This window comes from Zingiber officinale, chromosome 9B, assembly GCF_018446385.1.
Source record: "Zingiber officinale cultivar Zhangliang chromosome 9B, Zo_v1.1, whole genome shotgun sequence".
NCBI classification, from domain to species: Eukaryota; Viridiplantae; Streptophyta; class Magnoliopsida; order Zingiberales; family Zingiberaceae; genus Zingiber; species Zingiber officinale.
Window position 1 is genome coordinate 84498454 of NC_056003.1, and position 20537 is coordinate 84518990.

At 37.9% G+C, this 20537-nt stretch overlaps 2 protein-coding genes across 3 annotated transcripts; both read left to right on the top strand.

Moving 5' to 3' along the window:
* Positions 1-507: 507 nt before the first annotated feature.
* Positions 508-6636, top strand: LOC122024100 (protein RMD5 homolog). The gene is made up of 2 exons (XM_042582646.1): positions 508-680; positions 5163-6636. Exon 2 carries the CDS (start codon positions 5192-5194, stop codon positions 6347-6349), a length of 1158 nt encoding a protein of 385 aa, XP_042438580.1. The 5' UTR covers positions 508-680; positions 5163-5191; the 3' UTR covers positions 6350-6636.
* Positions 6637-7742: 1106 nt separating this feature from the next.
* Positions 7743-13369, top strand: LOC122024898 (N6-adenosine-methyltransferase non-catalytic subunit MTB-like). 2 transcript variants are annotated; one of them, XM_042583630.1, is made up of 8 exons: positions 7743-7944; positions 8223-8305; positions 8433-11213; positions 11350-11433; positions 11636-11740; positions 11832-11940; positions 12412-12566; positions 12672-13369. In XM_042583630.1, exons 3-8 carry the CDS (start codon positions 8478-8480, stop codon positions 13104-13106), a joined length of 3624 nt encoding a protein of 1207 aa, XP_042439564.1. In that variant the 5' UTR covers positions 7743-7944; positions 8223-8305; positions 8433-8477; the 3' UTR covers positions 13107-13369. The 2 variants fall into 2 exon arrangements, with proteins under 2 accessions (XP_042439564.1, XP_042439565.1); XM_042583631.1 differs by having other exon boundaries at positions 8223-11213.
* The last annotated feature ends 7168 nt before the right edge of the window (positions 13370-20537 follow it).

The window sequence follows — 20537 nt, forward strand, 5'->3', positions numbered from 1 at the left end:
TTAATTCAATCTGACTTCGGACTCAATTTGAAAATCCTTTACTCAACATGAGTAACTCGAATAAACCGACCAATTCATTTTTTTTCTATAATTTTTATTTTTTATTTTAATATTTTATAATTATTATATTAATATTTTATTATTTTTTTTTCATAAAATATCTCAATTTTAAATAAAATTTAATTTAACCTGTAAAAAAACTTGGATCCTAAATCTAAATCAATCTAAGAACCCCTAACTCGAATCCAATCCGATGACTCAGATCGAATTGGACTTGGTCAAATTCATTTTTACACACCATTCATTAATGATTTTAGTCATTTTTTTTATTGTTTTGGTAATCCGTCAAACTTTGTTATTTTTTAAAATATAGTTTTTCCATGAAATATAATTTAACTAAAATTAAAAATTTGCATGAACGAATTAACAATTATTTAATCCGTCCAAAAAAAAAAAAAAAAAATAGAATTGATTACAATTCCCAATAAACCGGATTCACATGGAGATAAACCGGGTCTAGAAGCTGGAACTGGAACCCTCCGACTTAACTCATTAATATCTCGCATTCCTCTCCCTTCCGATCGAATTCTCTCCCTCTTCCGGCCTGCGGCGGCGTGCGAGACAAAACGGCGACCACCGAGATCCGGCGAGATCCTCCGGCACATCCTCTTCTCTGATCGGTAACATCTCTAAGCCATTGCGTCTTATTCCGTTGCTTCTCCTGTTCGATAGCCGCGCTTGTCTCATTGCCTGACATGGGGTGGACCAATTGGAAAGTCCTAGGTTTTGGATTTTTGTGGCGCTTTTCCCCTTCCCTCCTCTTTTGGGTTTCTTGTATCACGTTGGATTGAGTTTGATTGCTCCTAGGGTTTTCCAATGGTACTGAATTGGAAATCGATCTGTGATTTCCCTTTTTATGTTAGATAGATCTGTCTTCTATTCTCAAATGTGGAGAATTTTGGCTTCTTATACTCTTATAGATATCATATATTATCGCCGCTTAGACTTGAATACAATCAAAATTTTGAAATTTCTGGGTGAAATTAGTTGAGGTGCTATGGTTTAAAAAAAAACCCTTCTTGGATCGTAAACATGGCCGCCTAGGCGGATTTTGACGGGAACCATATAACGACAGCATATGGCTGCATATATGTCATATGCGATCAACATGTGTAATTTAAAATTTGTATTTGGTTAATTTAAACCACTTTAAACATGACCATATTAACTTAAAAGTCTGTCCTATTTACTTAAATACTTTCTGTGCAACTGATAAATACTTTATATACCAAAAATATGTTTGATATTTTTATATTGACTATATGTGCTCTCGTATATGCTACTGTATACCACATGAGCTAGACAATGGATTGCTGACATAGTGTTTTGCATACTCTTTCAAACCTTCCATGGTAGTATATTAGTTGATAAAGGAGGTCCCAATCTATACAGAAGTGTGTGGAGATCTTGGATTTGGTAAAAAAAATGAAAAAGATTACTGAATTTTAAATTTTTCTCTATCTTATATGTATTGAAGTGGGGAGAATCCTTGCAACCAAGTTTTTTCTTACTAGAAAGGCAGATAGCATCATCTGAAAGTCAATTAATATTGAATCATTGATCCAGATCTGCCTTTTCCAGAAAGACAAGAGTACTAAACTGAAGCTGAATATACTCACCTATAATATATTGACAAAATCATATTATTTCTAGTTATATTCATAGGTGTGGTAGCAACTTTGATATGGACTCAACAGAATTCACAAAGTTATGCAAACAAGTTAAGTTTAGTAGCTAGTAAAGGTTATCTCATTAGCATTTAAATTGCCATGCTACAGTGTAGTCATTAGTTATGTTAAACAAAATTAAACATATGATATCATGTAATTTGAAAGATAATTATCACTATACTGACTTACAAATTTAGTAATTTACTCTATGAAACATTATCATCAATGATTTCCTTGTAATTAGTACATTTGTCACCTCTCTTTATTGGAGATTGTGATTAGTTAATTACTATTTTGAAATGCACGTGATCAGGAAAATTTACTTCATTGAAATAGTTAATTAGCACTTTAAATTTTTACAACAAAATCTCAAATCATGCTCGGTTCAAATATTAACTTCTTTTGTAATAAAATGCCAAATAATTAATCCTTTAAACTCATTACATATTTTTCAAACAAGGGATCATTTTCATGCTGCCAATTATTTATTGTATAAACAAGAGACCACAATCTCAGCTTGTTTCTTGGTGGCTGCTGTAAAAGATAATTGGAACTAACATGATTTTGCCGAACATATTATTGGCCGAGTATATTCAATGTATTTTATACTCTTATCTTTATGCAAAAGTGCTGACTTGCACAAATATTACTTGAATTGTAGTGATATTGTATACCTTTCTTGCAATTTTCTGGTAAGGATACATTGTTTGTTATGATAACAAATGATTGTTTTTTTTTTTTTTGAAAAAGAGTATTAATATGTGTATAGTAGAGCTATGATGTCCCATTCCTTTGGTGGTCTCACAAAGATGAAATGCTTGGTTGAAATGTTGGTTCATTCTTGTTACACTTCTTAATTATATGAATGCATAGACTTATCCAAGGTTATTATTGACCCACTTTGGTTTTGAAATCTATGGATATAGGAAAGAAAACTATTGTATTGTGTTATGAAACAATGCTTGCTTGGGTTTATATAGGTTCATGATAAAATCCTGAATCCAGAAATACTAATATGAGAGCTAGAAAATGTAGCTAATAAACCCAATACCTCTTTAGCACTCTACCTCAAGCAGAGTAGACACTACCTTTCTCTAGCTTGTTATGTGAGCTAGAAAATGTAGGACAAGCATATTATTCTCATGTAGATGAAACAAAAGTTAAGGAGTTAAATGGAGCATGCAGTCAACAATCCCTTCAAGTTTAGATGACCACATTGCCAACTGTATTTTTGACCTCAAATCAATACATCGACAAAGAGAGAAAGGATACATAGAGATTAAAAGAATTGATCTCTTGGTTGGATTTCTCCCTGAAGTGAGTGCATACAACACATGCAATGACACGTAATAGACTAAGGGAACAAAACACTCCAGATCTTGGAGGAAAGATGCATAACTCTAGCCTTTACTGGATGTAATGAAATGAGAACAAAAAATTTTCTTTGTTCAAATCTTCAGTTGAGATCTTGGAGGAAAAATGCATAACTCCAGAGCTTGATATTTTTCTAGATGTTGCAAAATGAGAACAAACGACATTTTACCTATCTAGGCCTTCACTAGAGATGATAAAAGTAAGAAGGGAGCAAATACATTGTCTAAAAGTGTTGGTAGCAGCCTGAGGAGGTAGGTATAGGAAGAAGAGGTCGGACCACTGAAGCATGAGGAGCAACTTAAGGAAGATGCTGCTAAGGACTCCCCTGCAATGCAGATGGAAGAGGGCGAAATGCACAGAAGACTCTGTTGAGAACAAATACGAGATCAAGTTTCCTAACATCAAGAGTCTTCCACGCGTAGGAGTCATGAGAAAATAGAGGGAGAAGCAACACATTGACGAAGAAAATAGAAGAGAGAGCAATTGACAAAAGGGAAGAGAAGGCAGAGAGGAGGAAAGATTAAGATGAGCTGGAGTCTTGGGATCTCTGTATAGCTTCTCCATACGTATTTGGAGATTGTGCATGCTCCACTAAGGACATTTGCTAGAACAAAATCAAAAGAGGGAGAAGGATGCTCTTGAGGTCAATTTGGAAGGGTAAAAGTGGCCTACAGGAGTTACAGTGCTGCAAGCATCCAACAAAGGTGTTGAGTAGCAATATCGACCTCAATGGACTCAAACGACAACAAATGATCTAATGTGACAGAGTTCGGTAGATGGGCAGCTTCAAAGATACGTTGTGTGAAGAAATCACACAGAAGAAGAGGTGATGAGCTTGTGAATCCTATGAGCTAGATCTGGTGATCATTTTGATCTGCTCTTGTACTAGTTGGATGAGCTGTGTCATATTGAGATCATTCACAAGATCGAGAGTAAGGACATTGTTCCTGGCCTCTGTGCACAATACGAATTAGTGATTGTGCATATGAGAGAGAGGAAGAAGGGGTTTGTGCAACACTGGAGAGATCAGCAGTGCTAATTCGGAAGATTTGTGTGTTCAAATAAGAGTTGTATGAGAGCCCTCCTGAACAATCTGAACAACCCCTATGGCGATTGATTGACAAAATTTGACTGCTAAGAGCACCTAATTGTATGCAGCACAGGTACTGGAGAGGAGATGGATTGCACATGTTTGGTGTCAATAAAGAGGGCAGAGAGGATTCAGCATAGCATAATGAGAAGAATAGAAGAGGTGGATTAAGGGAGGAGAGAACAGGTCAAGAGATGATGGGAGGTCATTGCCTGTGGCAGTGGTCTCCCCTAACGGAAATATCTCTTTGGAAACTCTACCATAAAAGGGTGATACCATGTAGAAATTGGGGAAAAAATATATTGTATCCGTTAATGAGAATCATTACATGAGAATATATAGACTATACTCATGTTAAATCCTAAATCTAGAAGTTCTAATGTGAGGCTAAACCCACTGCATGTAATTCGTAATAAACCAAATACCTTTAACAAGATTATTATACTCATGCTAAACTTTCATGCATAAAGAGAATCCTTTGATTAGCAGGGTGGAGCAGCAACCCGGGTTGACTGACTAGTCCTTGTGATTTGATGTAGTGAGCACGTTTAATCTAAAGTTCACTAAAACCAAGCACATAAGGTAGCAGACCGCTGAGTATTGTTCCATCTTGAGATAAGAATAGGTATGATTTCATTACTTAGGGCACTGGAGATGCTATAGTCAATTGGCTATTCATTATTGAGACTGTGATCAATTATTCATGACATGGCCTTGATAGCTGGAGAAGAATTCGAGTTTCTAAGAATTATCCATAGGTGCAGCATTTCAAACGTGTGTAGGTGTGAGGATTTGATTTCTGTATTGTTTTGTTGTGTCTACCTTAATACTTCAAATTTTCCTCAAGATTCTAAAGATTTTTTGAAGGTAATTGCATTAATTTGGGGGAAATTGAGCCCATCATGTGCCTGTAATTATATGGACTGCTGAAATGGTTGTTGGTACATTGGTTCCTTGATATCATACAGGTACTGCAATTGGGGTTCTGCAACAAGTCATGGAGCTAGATATCATACAGGATGCTTTTGATCGAGTTTCTAAGAAACAGAAGCTTTCGTCTTCTAAGACCCAGGAGCTAATCAACCAAATTGAGCAAGAGATTGAACAGGCAATAATGAAGATGCAGTCAATTGAGAATGCTACTAGTTACTCTGACCCAAAACAAATACTGGCAGATCTGAAGAGTAAACTCAATGAGATTGCCCCAGCGAACCAACTGGAAGCTCTCCAAAAGGATCTGAACGCTGCACTTGGTAAATATGTCAAAGTGATTGAAAAGAGTTTCAATCCAGACATATCAAAGGCATATCGAAATGTTAACTTTGATCTGCATATAATAAATCAGATTATTGCAAGCCACTTCTATAGGCAGGGATTATTTGATCTGGGAGACTGCTTTATAAGTGAGGCAAACGAGCCAGAAGCCTCAGCCCTGAAAACTCCTTTCCTTGAAATGTATGGAATACTGGAGGCTATGAAGTGCAGAAACCTTGAACCTGCACTTAATTGGGCTTCCAGCCACAGTGAATGGCTAATGCAGAATGGGTCAAATCTTGAACTGAAGCTCCACCAGCTGCAATTTGTGGAAATACTGCAGAATGACTGTGTACAGAATGCACTCCATTATGTCCGGAAACATTTGGCTCCTAATGCTTCGGCACACAAAGTTGAGATTCCAAAGCTGATGGGTTGCCTATTATGGTCTGGGAAACTCCACAAATCCCCTTATGCAGATCTTTTGTCCCCAAACCATTGGGAGAAACTGACTGATGAATTCATGCAGCAATTCTGCAGTCACGTGGGTCAGTCATATCAAAGCCCGTTCAGTGTGGCGATTGCTGCAGGTGTCCAAGGATTACCGACGCTTCTGAAGCTCGAAAGTGTGATGTCAGTCAAGAAACAGGAGTGGCAAGCAATGAAGCAACTCCCAGTTCCCATCGACCTTGGCAAAGAATTTCAGTTCCACTCCATCTTCGTTTGTCCAGTGCTAAGGGAGCAAGGGAGTGACGAAAACCCTCCAATGCTGATGCCTTGTGGCCATGTTCTCTCCAAGCAATCAATAGTGAAGCTCTCTAAGAGCAGCACGCGGGCTTTCAAATGCCCGTATTGCCCACTGGAAGCAAGTGTGGCTCAATGTAGGCAACTTCACTTCTAGTGCTGCAGCTGCATTGTCGCATCGCCAGCATAGCCTGTTGTACCATCTTCGTCGTTAGTCAGTCATTGGTGTTTTGTTAATCTTTTCTACCCCCTCTTTCTCATGCTCAGCTGTGCTATCAAATATTTCAGTGATTGAAACATGGAACTTCTATCTTTGGCTGAATGCTAATGTGTATCCAATTGTTTCGGAACCAGGATGCCATCACTATCCTGTGTTTCTGGTTGTTGGTATGTACATGCACATCATGTTCATCTTGTATAGTTCGATTCACTTCAGTTGCCTTAGAGTTCCGATTGTTCGGTTTGACTTGACTTTGTTTTTATAACATTCATTATTCAACTCTCCTCACTGCCGTTTTATGATCTAGAGGATGTGCCACTTGTATTTACGATCGAATCGTGGTCGTGATTTGACCGTAAATGATTGCGATCCCTTTTTAGGTTCATCGTCCCCATCAGATTATAGTTTTTGTTCAGAGCGGGCGGCCGGAGGCTGTTCGGAGGTCTCCGGTGATGGATAAGTGATCAGGTTACTAGGCGCCGAGTGAGGGTATCCTCCAAGCGGTCTTTGACCGTCCGCTTCGAACAAAAATTATAATCTGGTGGGGACGGTGAACTCAGAAAGGGATCGCAATCATTTATGACCGAATTGTGATGATGATCCGGCCGCAAATACCAGTGGCATATCCCCTGGACCACATTTGTGGTCCAGGAGATTCTGCCTCCCTTTTTATAAGATGAAATGTCGGGCGCAACTTAAGGGAGACAGGATCTCTTGGACCACTTTTTGTGGTCCAGGGGATGTCCCACTCTTATTTGCAGTCGGATCGTGGTCTTGATCTGACCGTAAATGATTGCAATCCCTTCTTGGATTCACCGTCCCTATTAGGTTATAGTTTTTGTTCGGAACGGACGGTCGGAGGTCGTTCGGAGAACACCCTCGCTCAGCGCCCAATAACTTGGCCACTTATCCATCACCGGAGGCCTTCGGGCGGCCTTCGGCCATCCTCTCCGAACAAAAATTATAACCTGGTGGGGACGATGAATCCAAAAAGGAATCGTAATCATTTATGGTCGGATCATGATCACAATCCAACTATAAATACAAGTGATATATTTCTTGGGAAAAAAAAGATCTAGGAGATCTGCTCAACTTAAGGATATTAACTCTTTGGATCGTCTTCCGTGAGTAGGAAATTTTATAGGATCGGATCGATTTAAAAGGCTTGTCAATTTCAATAAGCCTGGAATCTTACCGGTTCGATTGAAATTCACGAACCGGAGGAAAATAACGGGTCTACAAACTCTAGCAACCGAAACCCACACCTTAGGTTCGATTGAAATTCACGAACTTTCCGGGTCTACAAACTCTAGCAACTGAAACCCACACCTTAGGTTCGATTGAAATTCACGAACCGGAGGAAAATAACCGGGTCTACAAGCTCTAGCAACTGAAACCCACACCAACTTTCTGTATATCTCCTTGCCGTTCCGGTCGAATCCCCTCCCTCTCCGGCCTGCGGCGGCGTGCGAGGGACGACACCGCCTATCGAGATCAGGCGTGACGCTCCGACTCTTCATCTGCCCTGATCGGTAACATCTCCGCTTCATCTCGTCTACCCCGTTTTTTTTCCCCGTTCGATGTTCGCACTTGTCTGATCGCCCAAAACGGCGCGGACCAATCGCAAAAAATCCTAGGTTTTCGATTTCGGTCGTTCTTTACCACCCTTTTTTCTTTTCCTTGCTTTATCAAGGTGACTTTATTTTTAGTTTAATTGCTCCTAGGGTTTCCAATGGAACTGACTTGTTAAAAATCGATCTTTGTTTGCCCTTTTCTGATGGATCGCTTTCTCAATTGTGGTTTTCTGTAGGTTTGTTGGAAGAACTCGATAGATTTTCACCGGAGTCCACTACGATTGGATTTGAGAAAGGGCTTTTGGGGGCATCGTCCTTGGTTCGTGGTTGTTTTTTTCCGAGTTATCTCTTCTTGCATGAATGGCTAGAGTATAGGTTTTGTTATTTCACAATAAAAGGCATTTCTTTCAGCTTTTTTTGTCACCTCCAAGACTTGTTTGCAGCAGGTCTCTATCTGTGAGTCATTTGCCATTGTACTGGTAAGGTGGCAAATGGAAGGGTCTGAATCTAACAGGATTCGAAGCAAAAGAGATGTTGAGGAAAATGTTGAGGTTAGGAGCAAGGAAGATTATGATGACCGGGAAGGTACAGATAAGAAGAAGCACAAATCTAGCAAGTCAAGGAAACATGCGGATGCAGAGGAAGTTGATGAACAAGACAGTGGCAGGAGGAAGGCTTCTGATGACAGGAATGAGTCCAAGAAGAGGTCTGGTGCCTCGAGTGGCATCGGAAGTGGTGATGAGGATGATTATTCAGTTAGAAAGGAGCCCCGCTTAAAGATCCCACGGAAAGATGCAGATGAGAGAATTGATAGGCGACCTAGTGACAGCTACAGAGACAGGGAACCGGACAGCAGCAGAAAGAGGAGAGATGACGGATATGAGTGGGATCCCTCAAGGAAACCAAGTTCCAAAGCTTCTGCACATGATAGCTCTGATAATAAAAGCAGAAATAAAGCAGAGAGTTCATATGATGATGAAAATGAGAAGTTGCATGAAAGAGACTCCAGATATCCTGAGAGGAAGGACAGCGACAAGGAAAAAAAAGATCAAGTTCAGAATGAACATGAAAGAAACACCTATCGTAGGAGATGGGATGAAGTAGAGGTGGTCACAAAGAGAGCAGATGAAGGCAGTCATACTGACAGATCTGATTCAAGACTCAGGAAAGCTTCAGATTCTAATAAGCATGATCTTCAAGTGGACATAGAGACAGACTTCAGAAATGATTCAGGAGAGGGTAAAAGCAAGGTTCTGGATTCAAGTGGTGACAAGGGTAGTAGGTCAAGCAACAGAGATGACAGGAAGGATGGTAGTGAAAGGGGCAGGAATTGGAACAGATTGGAAGTGCAAGATGAAGAAAATAGGATGACTGATGGTCCTCATGAAAGTAGATCAAATGCAGTCAGAGATGATAGGCAAATAAAGGTAAGTGACAGAGCTACTGGGCCAACAGAAGATGTTGAACAAGGTTCCCATAGATACAGTTCAAAGCAGCATAGTGAGAAAGGCGACAAGCAAAGGCAAGAAAGAGATTTTGATCATGGTAATCGTGATGAAGTTGTAACCTGGGAGAAAGCGACCAACATGGATGAAGATAATCATTCTCAGATGCGGGGTACAAGTACAAGGAATGCTGACCGTTATAAACAGTCTCGTAGTCCTGAGAGAACAGGAAGACACTACAGAGAGTATGAAGAGCATGACCGAGGATTTTCAGATTCAGACAATGAAAAGAGCATTAGCATTAAAGGATCCTTAACTGACAGGAATAGGGAGAGGGAAGTTTTTAAAGATCACTGGAAGAGAATTCAAGGCAGGCAAGATCCAATAGATGGTGATGATTTTGGTCAGGTGAAGGAATGGGAAATCCATAGCCATGAACAGGAAAGGTTTGGTAGTGAGAACATTCAAATTAGATCTGGTTACAGAAAAGATAATCGGACTAGGTCTGAAGGTGCAAGAGGTTCATCGACATTTAGCAATAGAAATGAAAACTCTGATTCAATTGAAATCAGGCCAAATAGGAATTTAGATTTTGGAAAGGATGATTCACTTTCAACCTTTCCTGGAAGGAAAGCTGAAGTGGGCTCACAGCAGGATTTTGCTTCAGGAGGTAGTGATGAGGAATGGGGTTATCTAGCTGAGGATAAAGGAAAAACTGCATCAGCTTATGGGGATGATTCACAGGAAAGATTCCTGGATGATGGCTCACCTGTAGAACAAAGTTCTGGAAGAAATTCTTTTGATTCACAGACTGGGAAAGGATGGAACCATAAAGCATCTATGAACATCAGTCGTGCAGGTGCAGGACATAGTTCTAGTGATAATATTCAATCTTACGGGAACAGCCAGGTAACAGGCCCTTTTAATAGAGGTCTTCAACAAGGACCTAAAGGTGGTAAATCAGCAAGAGGAGGAAGAGGAAGATTAAATGGGAGGGATTCTCAACGTGTTGGACCTCCATCTTCTATGATGGGTCCTCCCTTTGCTCCCCTCGGCATGCCACCTGGTCCAATGCAGCCAATTGGACCAAACATGACTGCACCTCCACCCATTGGACCTGGTGTTATCATCCCTCCATTTCCTTCACCACTTGTTTGGCCAGGAGCTAGAGGTGTTGATATGAATATGTTGGCTCCTCCACCCAACCTTCCTCATATACCTTCCCTTGGCCCAGCCCGGCCTAGGTTTCCTCCCAACATGGGAATTGGTCCTGGTCACTCAATGTACTTCAACCAAGCTGGCACTGTAAGGGGTGTTCCACCTAATATATCAGCTCCAGGATTCAATACAGCAGGACCAGCTAGTCATGATATGCAACATGATAAAGCTCCAGGAGGTTGGGCACCTCCAAGAACTAGTGGACCATCTGGTAAAGCTCCCTCAAGAGGGGAACAAAATGACTACTCTCAGAATTTTGTTGACACTGGCATGAGACCCCAGAATTTCATCAGGGAGCTCGAGCTTACTAGTGTCGTTGAGGACTATCCAAAGTTGAGAGAACTTATTCAGCGAAAAGATGAGATTGTCGCTAAGTCAGCTTCAACACCCATGTATTATAAATGTGATTTACGGGATCATGTACTTTCTCCTGAATTCTTTGGGACCAAATTTGATGTTATTCTTGTGGATCCTCCTTGGGAGGAGTATGTTCATCGAGCTCCTGGTATTACTGATCACCTGGAGTACTGGACTTTTGAGCAGATACGCGATCTCAAGATTGAGGTATGTCTAAGTCTTCTACTTTGAATTTCTAATCATCTTTGAGGTGTATTGTTTTTGAGATGCTATGCTGCAAGTTGACCATTCTTTCAGTGAAGGATGAGTCTGCCATTTAAGCACATTTTACTGTCTTATGCAGGCAATAGCTGACACACCATCATTTATCTTCTTGTGGGTCGGTGATGGTGTGGGGCTGGAACAGGGTCGTCAATGTCTAAAAAAGGTATGTTATGCCACTTATGTTTCAGTTTATTTATCTTCTCTTGATTTAGTTTGTTGTTCTCACATGCTGTGCATGTAATATTCTCTTAGCATCATAGGTAGCTCCTCCACACCTACTGTTTCTATTTTTTAATGTTTTTTTGCTACTATATCTGTTATCCCTGTTCTTAGACTTGTATACCTTTACTATATCTGTTTTATAGTGGGGTTTTAGAAGGTGTGAAGATATTTGTTGGGTGAAGACAAACAAAAAGAATGCTACTCCAGGTCTGAGACATGATTCTCACACACTGTTTCAGCATTCAAAGGTTGGTTCCTTCCCCATTATATTCCTATTCTTCTTCATGCCTGCTCGTCTATATTTTTGTTTTACTTTTCTGTTTCTTTTAACATTTACAGGAACACTGTTTGATGGGCATAAAAGGAACGGTTCGACGTAGCACTGATGGACATATCATCCATGCCAATATCGACACAGATGTTATAATCGCTGAGGCACCAAGTGATGGTTAGTTTAGAGTGCTGTACAATATTTTTATCTCCATTAACTGAATGTGCTACTTTTTTTTACATGACCTCCTTACTAATAGGATCCTTATCTACTCTATAGTATTTAAATGCCTCTTAGCTATTAGTGCCCTTTTGCACCAACCACCAGGACCTTATGTAGCTTTTATATTATATTCACTGTCACTTAACTTGTAAAATAGATTTTTTCCCCAGTGGTTAGATGTGTTTCATTTTGGCATTTCTTGTTTTTTTTAGATAAACCTCCAGCACCATAACTTAGTCATCAACCTGCCATCCTTTAGTTCCCTTAGTTAAACATATTAGTTTGCATAAGGCATGATGGCTTTTGCACTTTTCCCCGTCAATTTAATTCAATTAAAAAAATTATATGGTGTGTTTGATTTACAGTTAGCTTGTCCACTTGCACTAAATCTTATTTTTCTTCTTCTCCTTCTTTTGTCACCTTCAGCTGGATCTACCAAAAAGCCAGATGATATGTATAGAATTATTGAGCATTTTGCACTTGGACGAAGGAGGCTTGAACTCTTTGGTGAGGACCACAATATTCGATCTGGCTGGTTAACTGTAGGCAAAGGATTATCTTCCTCTAATTTCAATGCTGAGGTACATGTTCCTTGCAATACGCTAGAATGTTTTTCAAAGATTCTTTATATTAGTAACTTTGATTCTTTCTCTTTGTGACTGTCCTGATTGCTTGTTGATTGGCAGACCTATGTTCGGAATTTCAATGACAAGGATGGGAAGGTTTGGCAGGGTGGTGGAGGGCGAAACCCACCACCTGATGCTCCTCATCTTGTGTTGACTACGCCTGAGATTGAAAGTTTGAGGCCGAAATCACCACCTCAGAAGAATCAACAACAATCAGCGCCAATAGTAAGTTCTGGCAACAGGAGGCCTTCAGGAAACTCTCCACAGAACCCCATGAATCCATCTTTTCATGGGACGATGAATGCTGATCTGCCTGGCTCTGAACCTGCAACTCCAGCTCCTTGGTCTTCCTCCCCAATGGTTGGATTCAGAGGACCTGATGGCGAACTCATGGGCATGGATGGTTATGATGGATATGGGTTCAATGCCTCTTTTCCTCAACCATTTGGAGATCATATAGACATTGATCCTCGTCGATCGATTAATTTTTTGTAACAAGGAACATAATCTGTGGAGAACTCCCTTATTTTCGTTTATTTCATATGCATGAGCGGAATTGTTAAGTGGCCTTTTGTCTGCTATCGTCATTCTTTATTGCAATTGTTTCCTTGCTGCCGCAGTCTTGCAAGGGCATCTTTGTTGCTTTTTTTTAGTTTAATTTTGTTGACTGTATTTGTATTTCATCCAGGTGATTATTTCCCAAGTGCCTCAAAAAAAGATCATGCGTCTGAAGGAAAGATTGATCAATTCTAGTTTAATACTTTCTGGTTAACAAGTTCGGCTGTGTTAAATATGACAATTGTAGTTGTGCCACTATTTTAAGTTCTGGCCTATGACTCGTTTGCAATCGTGGAGCAGTAATTAATCATGGATATTGTTTCATGCTTTCTTTCTAAATCTTTGTACTTATTTGCAGTTTCTACTATAGTAGTTGAATCCTCTTGCTGCTACTAGTGACTAAACTTTTCACCTTGGTGGATTTAAAGATAGGTTGGTAAATTATGCAGAGAGGTGCTTGCAATTCCTACCTTTAACCCCTTGTATTGTCAGTAAGCAAAGCTCGTGTGGTGCTCAAGTGGTAGCTTCCTTTCCTGGTGAGCATTAATTATTATTTGGTATGACCTCATTTATGCTCTTTAAGTAGGCATTTTCATCCAAAATATTGTTTGAAATGTCAGGTTACTCATTTGTTAAACGTTCTTATTTCCTTGACAATTCAGCTATGCAACTTATCAATGGTGATGCTTATGCAATATGGATAACATGACATGAAAATTAGTATCTTCTCTTAATTTAACAGGGATTATCTCGCTACGTATACCTGAATGGTATATGTTTCCCACATAGTTGAGACATCGTTGCTATTTGTTTATTATTATTTCACTTCCACAAGACTAAGTGAATCGAAGTTCTCCTCTATTTCCTAGCTAGTAAGCAACTGAAGCTACATTTTCCCCTCTTTTCTATATGCTTTTAGCTCTGAAAGTATGGCCTATTTGCAGGAAATGGTAGAGCTAGAGCTTTGTTCAATGTACGTGACGTTACTGCCAATCTTTAATATAGATTTCATCTCTGTGCACAAATAATTGCATTTGGATATCTACACTCTGGAAACTACAATTAATTCTCTTTCTTAAATTTTAATTGATAAGCAATTTCAACTTCCTGCATCCATACCAGAGACTGGAATGGCTAAGCCATGATGGTTCTGCTTGCCTGGTGAATGCTGTAACATATGAATCATTAAAAAAATGATGCGTTTACTTAGTGAAGCATTCGTTGGTAAATGTTTCAAACTATACATGATTGAATTCCCTTGATACATTCAAAGTATTCTTGATTTGCTTAATTAATGTTGTTCTCTGCCTTGTTGATAGTATCTTAGATCACAATGATTTGCTCATGTGGGTCGTCAATCTGTGATTTGTAAGTTTTATACGGGCGGAGAGATCTTGAAAATCTTCCTCCATCGTTGAGTAACAGTGTTATAAGTGTGATCGAGATTGAGTCGAAATGCGAAGCTGATACGCATGTATAGCGGAGCGGGTTGGAGGAGCAAGATCATGCTAGATCATTTTTTTAAAGTGATGCAAGATATCATCGAGGTAGATATTTATTGGATTGAACTAATAGGAGGCCAAGTAGCTTGAAGAGAGGAGAATTATCTCCCATCAAAATTGAGAGATTAGCTCACGAGGTATTGTTTGTGCATATAATTCTTAATGAAATTGATATTGCATTGTAGTAGGCATATATCAGTTTTGATCTACAAACAATTCAATGTCAACAAACAATGTTAGAGGGCTCTCCACCTTCAAATTTTATGAACTCATTGTTCATGTAGTTGTTCAGCCGTTCCAGCCCATTAATTCTAGGATGACCACTCTAGTCCCATAAAATTTTTTTATAGTAAATCTGAAAGTATTTACAATGGACAATTCAACCTCATAGGGTTGTCATCCTATTAAAGAAAAATATCTTACAATGTGTTGAAAATCGAATCATTAAAGTAACAAGGTGATTACGCTCTTCACAGGCGTCTTTCACAGTCTATTCTATTCCCAAGTTATGTGAATAGAGGTAAATCATGAGGTCAGCTTATAGTCGATCGTCAAATAAGGGTTTTTTTTTTTTTTTTAAATTTTTTTTTATGAGATCATGCGCCCATCGGGAATTTATCCTTTGTCCCATTGTAGCATATCTGTGATCCTCTAGCTAATTGAGCACCCTATGGAGACTTGAAAATCGAACCATGAGTATTTGAGAAATTGCATGCACCATAGTCCGAGGGTAAAAAAAATCAATACAGAAAGACGAGAATTATAGTTATTTATTTATTTTGGTATTCTAAGAATTCAACCTTCCATTAATTTTGGAGGTGCATGGTTTGATCCTATGGAAGCTTCTCATATGTTATCAAGATAAATTGAGAAACGTTCACGGCTCATTCAAGTGGACATCCTTGATAGATTTATCGTGTCACTAGAGAAAATCTCTACTGAGCACTGCAGTGCCATTAGAGAATTTTTTTTTTATAGTGTGTTAATTAAAATTTAAATCTTAAATGTTTGATTAATCATTCAAAGGGCCTAATCGATGTATCTTGTCTCGGGGTTATAATAATTTATTTATGAGTTAGAAATAAATAGTTAAAACTAAAAAAAATCAAGGATGACAACCTTCCATCATTTCTCATGAAAATTGTGCATTTAGTATCAAAACAATGAATGCACATGTATAAAAGGATAAGGTGTACTAAAGAAAATCATATATTAGTGAGCGTTTTAGCAATGAATTATTTACTTTATCATTAATAGCGACAGAGAATTTATTTATTATCGCTATTAGCGACGGAGTAAATACATCGTAGTTAATTGTATAATAAAATTTAAAAAAACTCAGCTAATTATAGCGATGGAATAAATATTAACGATCACTAATCACTACTATTTAGTGACCGACCTGATATAGCGACAGAATATTTAAACTTCCATCCTTAAAATAGGAAAAAAAATATAGGGTTTCTGGTTCGATCTCACATTCACGCTATCGATCTCCCCTCTCTCATCCTTCGGTGATCCTACCTGATGATCGTCTACGGCATCTCCAACGCTCTTCCTCTCCAGCTTGTCCTCTCTGACATTCCTTTGTGAGTTCTCTAGCATTACTTCATGTGTCCTAGGCGCCAGGGTCCTCAGCCACATGTCCAGCGGCCAGCCTCATCTCCACCCTCCTCAGCACTCTCTTTGACATTCGTGACTCATTGGTGTCAAACGTTCGCGAGTCAGTGTGGTCGAGCTCAGAATCTAGGAGTTCTATGACGTCTTTGCCCTAGCTCTCCGCCGTTTACGAGCACTCCTTCGAGCGTCGTTTGTCTACTCCTCTTCGTCATAAGGTAAAGCTTTCTCCTTCGAGGTCGTGTATGCTTGTGAGGCTGCCTACGACCTCGCGTTGTGCTTGCGAGGCCAGATTTGGTTCCGAGGCTGTTGTGTTAGTGAGTCGGCTGTGCTAGTGAGCCTGGCCAGCCTTGCAATGCCATTTAATGATATAATGTGTATGTTTCATGTATGTTTGGATTTTTAGAACAATTTTGCTATGCTAAGTTCATATATTTGTTATTTTGATTGCCCAATTTTGGTTTTCCATTATTATACATGTTAATTGTGATGTTTGATAATTAGACTAAGATAGAGATACACTGATTCCTATTCAATTTCAATTAGTTTCATGAGACTTAAAATGAAGCTTGTTCTTCTAATCCAATCATAGGAGAACCTCTTATAAGATACTAAGATTTCTTATCATATATTCATAACAAGTCATTGTATTCATAAGTATGAGAATATCATTGACTAAGATAGAGATATAGCCTTAACCTAACCAAAGATGTGTGGATATGAATGGACTAAAAATATTTGGAATGAAGAATCACAATTGTCATGTATTCATGCAAAGACTAATTCCAATAGTTTTTCATGACCTATTTTCTAACAATGTTTGGTAAGTACTCACATAATTGAGTCTATTTTTCAGAGATTTGACTTCAAGAGTTATTGTGACATTCGATATGCTTCGGCTTTAGACAGACATTCCAATGGTACTCTATAAGCTTGCGCGCATATTTCTACCTAGTTTTTTTTATTCAACAGAACATCTACCGGTTCATTTTCCTTATGAGGCACAACTAGGCGGTCTTGTACAATACAGATGGATGTACTCATTTAAAATTTTTTTGAGAAAATTAAAGAATAATATTTGTAACAAAGAAAGATTTGAGAGATCAATATGTAATGTATATTTGGTTGAAGAAACAACTTCCTTCTGCTCTTATTATTTTACTGATAATTTGAAAATTAGAAATTGTAATTGTCCTCGAAATTCCGATGATAGTCAACCAGTTGATCCAGAGATACTTTCTATTTTCAAATTTTCTAGTAAGGTAATGAGTGCAACTGTTTCTAGATGGTTAAATGAATAAGAATATCATGCTGCCAGGGCATATATACTCCTGAACTATAAAGAGGTCAAATCCTATATAAGATAGTAGTTCAAATATATATATACACACATAGTTTTCCGTATATTTGACATGTTATTTAACATGTCTTCAAATTATCTTCTGTAACAGCTTATACGAACAACAACTACACTTACAAAATTCATCAATAAGTGCAAGTGAGGTAAATCACAAGGTCGAGGATGAATTTGTATTTTGGTTTCAAATTTATATATGTTTGTGATTAAATTATTTATTACAATGCAATTGTATTATATATACGCCTAATTTATATTATAACTATTGTTATAGGCGAACAACCGTAGAATATCAAATGTGCAGGATGAAAGACTAAAAAATCTTGCATCAGAACCTCTTTGTAACATAACAGTCTACTCTAGTTATTATGTTAATCGATTCAGATTTCACGTGGCCAAACGTGATTCACAAAAGCTTATGTATAATTATGGTGTTTGCGTAAAAGAATCCACAAATAACAATAATACTCAATTTGATTATTATGGTAGACTTGAGGAAACCATTGAAGGTTAAGTATCTTGTTTTACCTTTAAAAAGAGGTGTATTGTTCAGATGTTCATGGTATGATCCAACTCGAAGAATAAATACTAGAATATATCATTTCTACAATTTAGTTGAGGTTAATGCAAATAAAAGATTCAACAAGTTTGAGTCTTTCATCTTCGCCGTAAAAGATGGTCAAGTATTCTATTTTGAGTACTTAACGAAGAGAAGAAAACCTAGTGAATGGTTAGCAGTGTGTCAAATAAAGTCTCGGTCAACCATAGAAATGTCGAACACCATAACTGCCAAAACCATGATGCATATCAAAATGAAAAAGTTGAGATACACTCAATTGAGTCAGAAATACAATCCATATCATAATTACTTGTAGATGTTAATGCCACTTATGAGGAAATAGATGATGAAGAGATGTCTAATAGTGAAGAGGTCGATGTACCAATGGAGTCTAGCGACGAGAACTTGTAAAATGTTAATTTAGTTGATTCAGAATGACATTAGGTAATTAAAAATTAGTAACAATGTCATGGTATATTGTATGTTTTTTTCCATCTCCCTAGTTAGAAGACTATTATTTCAAATGTGTATATCTTATACTATGATTTTGCATATATAGTCATGCTACTAAGACATAGAGCACATGGTGATTAGATTGTTTTAAGGGTTTCTAGTGACTGGTAAATATTTATGTATTTAGTAATTATTTGAGTACTTCATCTTCTTTTTATTTATCACACATATCTTTTACATGATATTTTTCTATTCAACTTTATCCCAGATGGCCATTAGGTCACAACCTATATATCCAAGAGGTTTAAAGAACTATTGTCCCTATCTGGTACTACATGGAGGCTTGTAGACCAGGACACGAAGAACTTCTATTATGGTAAATTCTTGGTAAGCATTTTAAATATAAAACATATTTTGTAGTTTAAAATTAAATACTAATTCTCAAAATCTATTGTTGCAGAAGAGGTATATTTGGGAGGAGGGCCAAGAGGCTGAATTTTAAAAAAATTTGGAACAACTACTACTCTAAACTGCATAGGAACATGTTATACAAATGGAGACAGAGGGGCACTAGACCATCCGAGGTCCCTAATGTAGTTTGGGAGGCTTGGAGAGCCATTTGGGCTATCCAACATTGATAGTCCAATTTAGTGATTGCTTGAGGCAGTCACAATTCAGAGCCTGTTGGGTCAAGCACCAGATCCACAAAGCATACTAATAGATCCTGTTTTATAGTGGAGCATGCCTCTAACTTGGCAAGTTTAAAATTAAGTTATATAAAAATTTCTTACACATATATTTTTATTAGTTTTAATATACTTGCATTCTCTGTATACAGGTTGTTGAGTTACAGAGACTTATATTTGTTGGGAGGTATTTAAAAAAGACCCATAAGAAGAAGAATGAGTCATTTGTCGATCGATGTTCCTCAACAATTAATGTAAGAATATTAACTTTCATTAATATATTTGAAGACTTTATGTGGAAGTCAATAAAATTATTATTTTGACACAAGAAGTAATGTTCACTAGAATTGCATAGGCGCCTTAGCCTGGTGGCGAGGGAGAGGGGTCACAACCTCTTTCCATAGATGAAGTTAATGACATTTATTAAGATGTCATCGGTGGAAGAAAGAAAACCTCCCTTTACGCGTTGGCTCTCAGGTCAAAATTGTCTTTGACCAGATAAGGGATCCATGGATCAGGAGCGTCCTAGTTTCTCCTTCTCATCTACTGAAGTACAAGCATTGCGGGAAGAAAATATGGATTTGCGAACTTGACTCAAGTCATTGGAGGAGACGATGGTTGAAAGGGACAAGGAGGCATGGGAGATGCACAAGTGGCAGGCTCGAACTGAGGAAGCGTTCACTCCCGATTTATAGGTGTTGCGCTCGCATCGTTTGGAGTCCCAGGAGACTCAGACTTGACCATTCTCCTGCTGAGTAGATCATTTTGAGGTATGTTATCCTTTATCTTATATTTTAATTTTTCTCAGTGTTTCAGCCAAAAATATTGGGTATTATTTTTTTTAAAAAAAATTATATGTATCTCTAATTGTATTATAATTTTTCATAATTATTTTCATATGTTGCATATTTTTATCACCATATTCAGATATCCAAAATCTAAAGTGAGATATGTTTTTTTTTATTTTGTATTAGATTTTTATTAGATGTCTTGTATGAATGATATAAACTTTGTGTCCAAATTTTGGATATATTATGTAATAGATTCTATTAGTTTTGGATGTTATCTTTTTTGTATATGGATTGTATTGTTTAAATTAATATGAATGTTTAGTAATGTGATTTTGTGTTGTGAGCGTGTTGATATGGATTGTATTGTGAGTTTGTTGGGAAAATCATCATTTGGGATGATTAT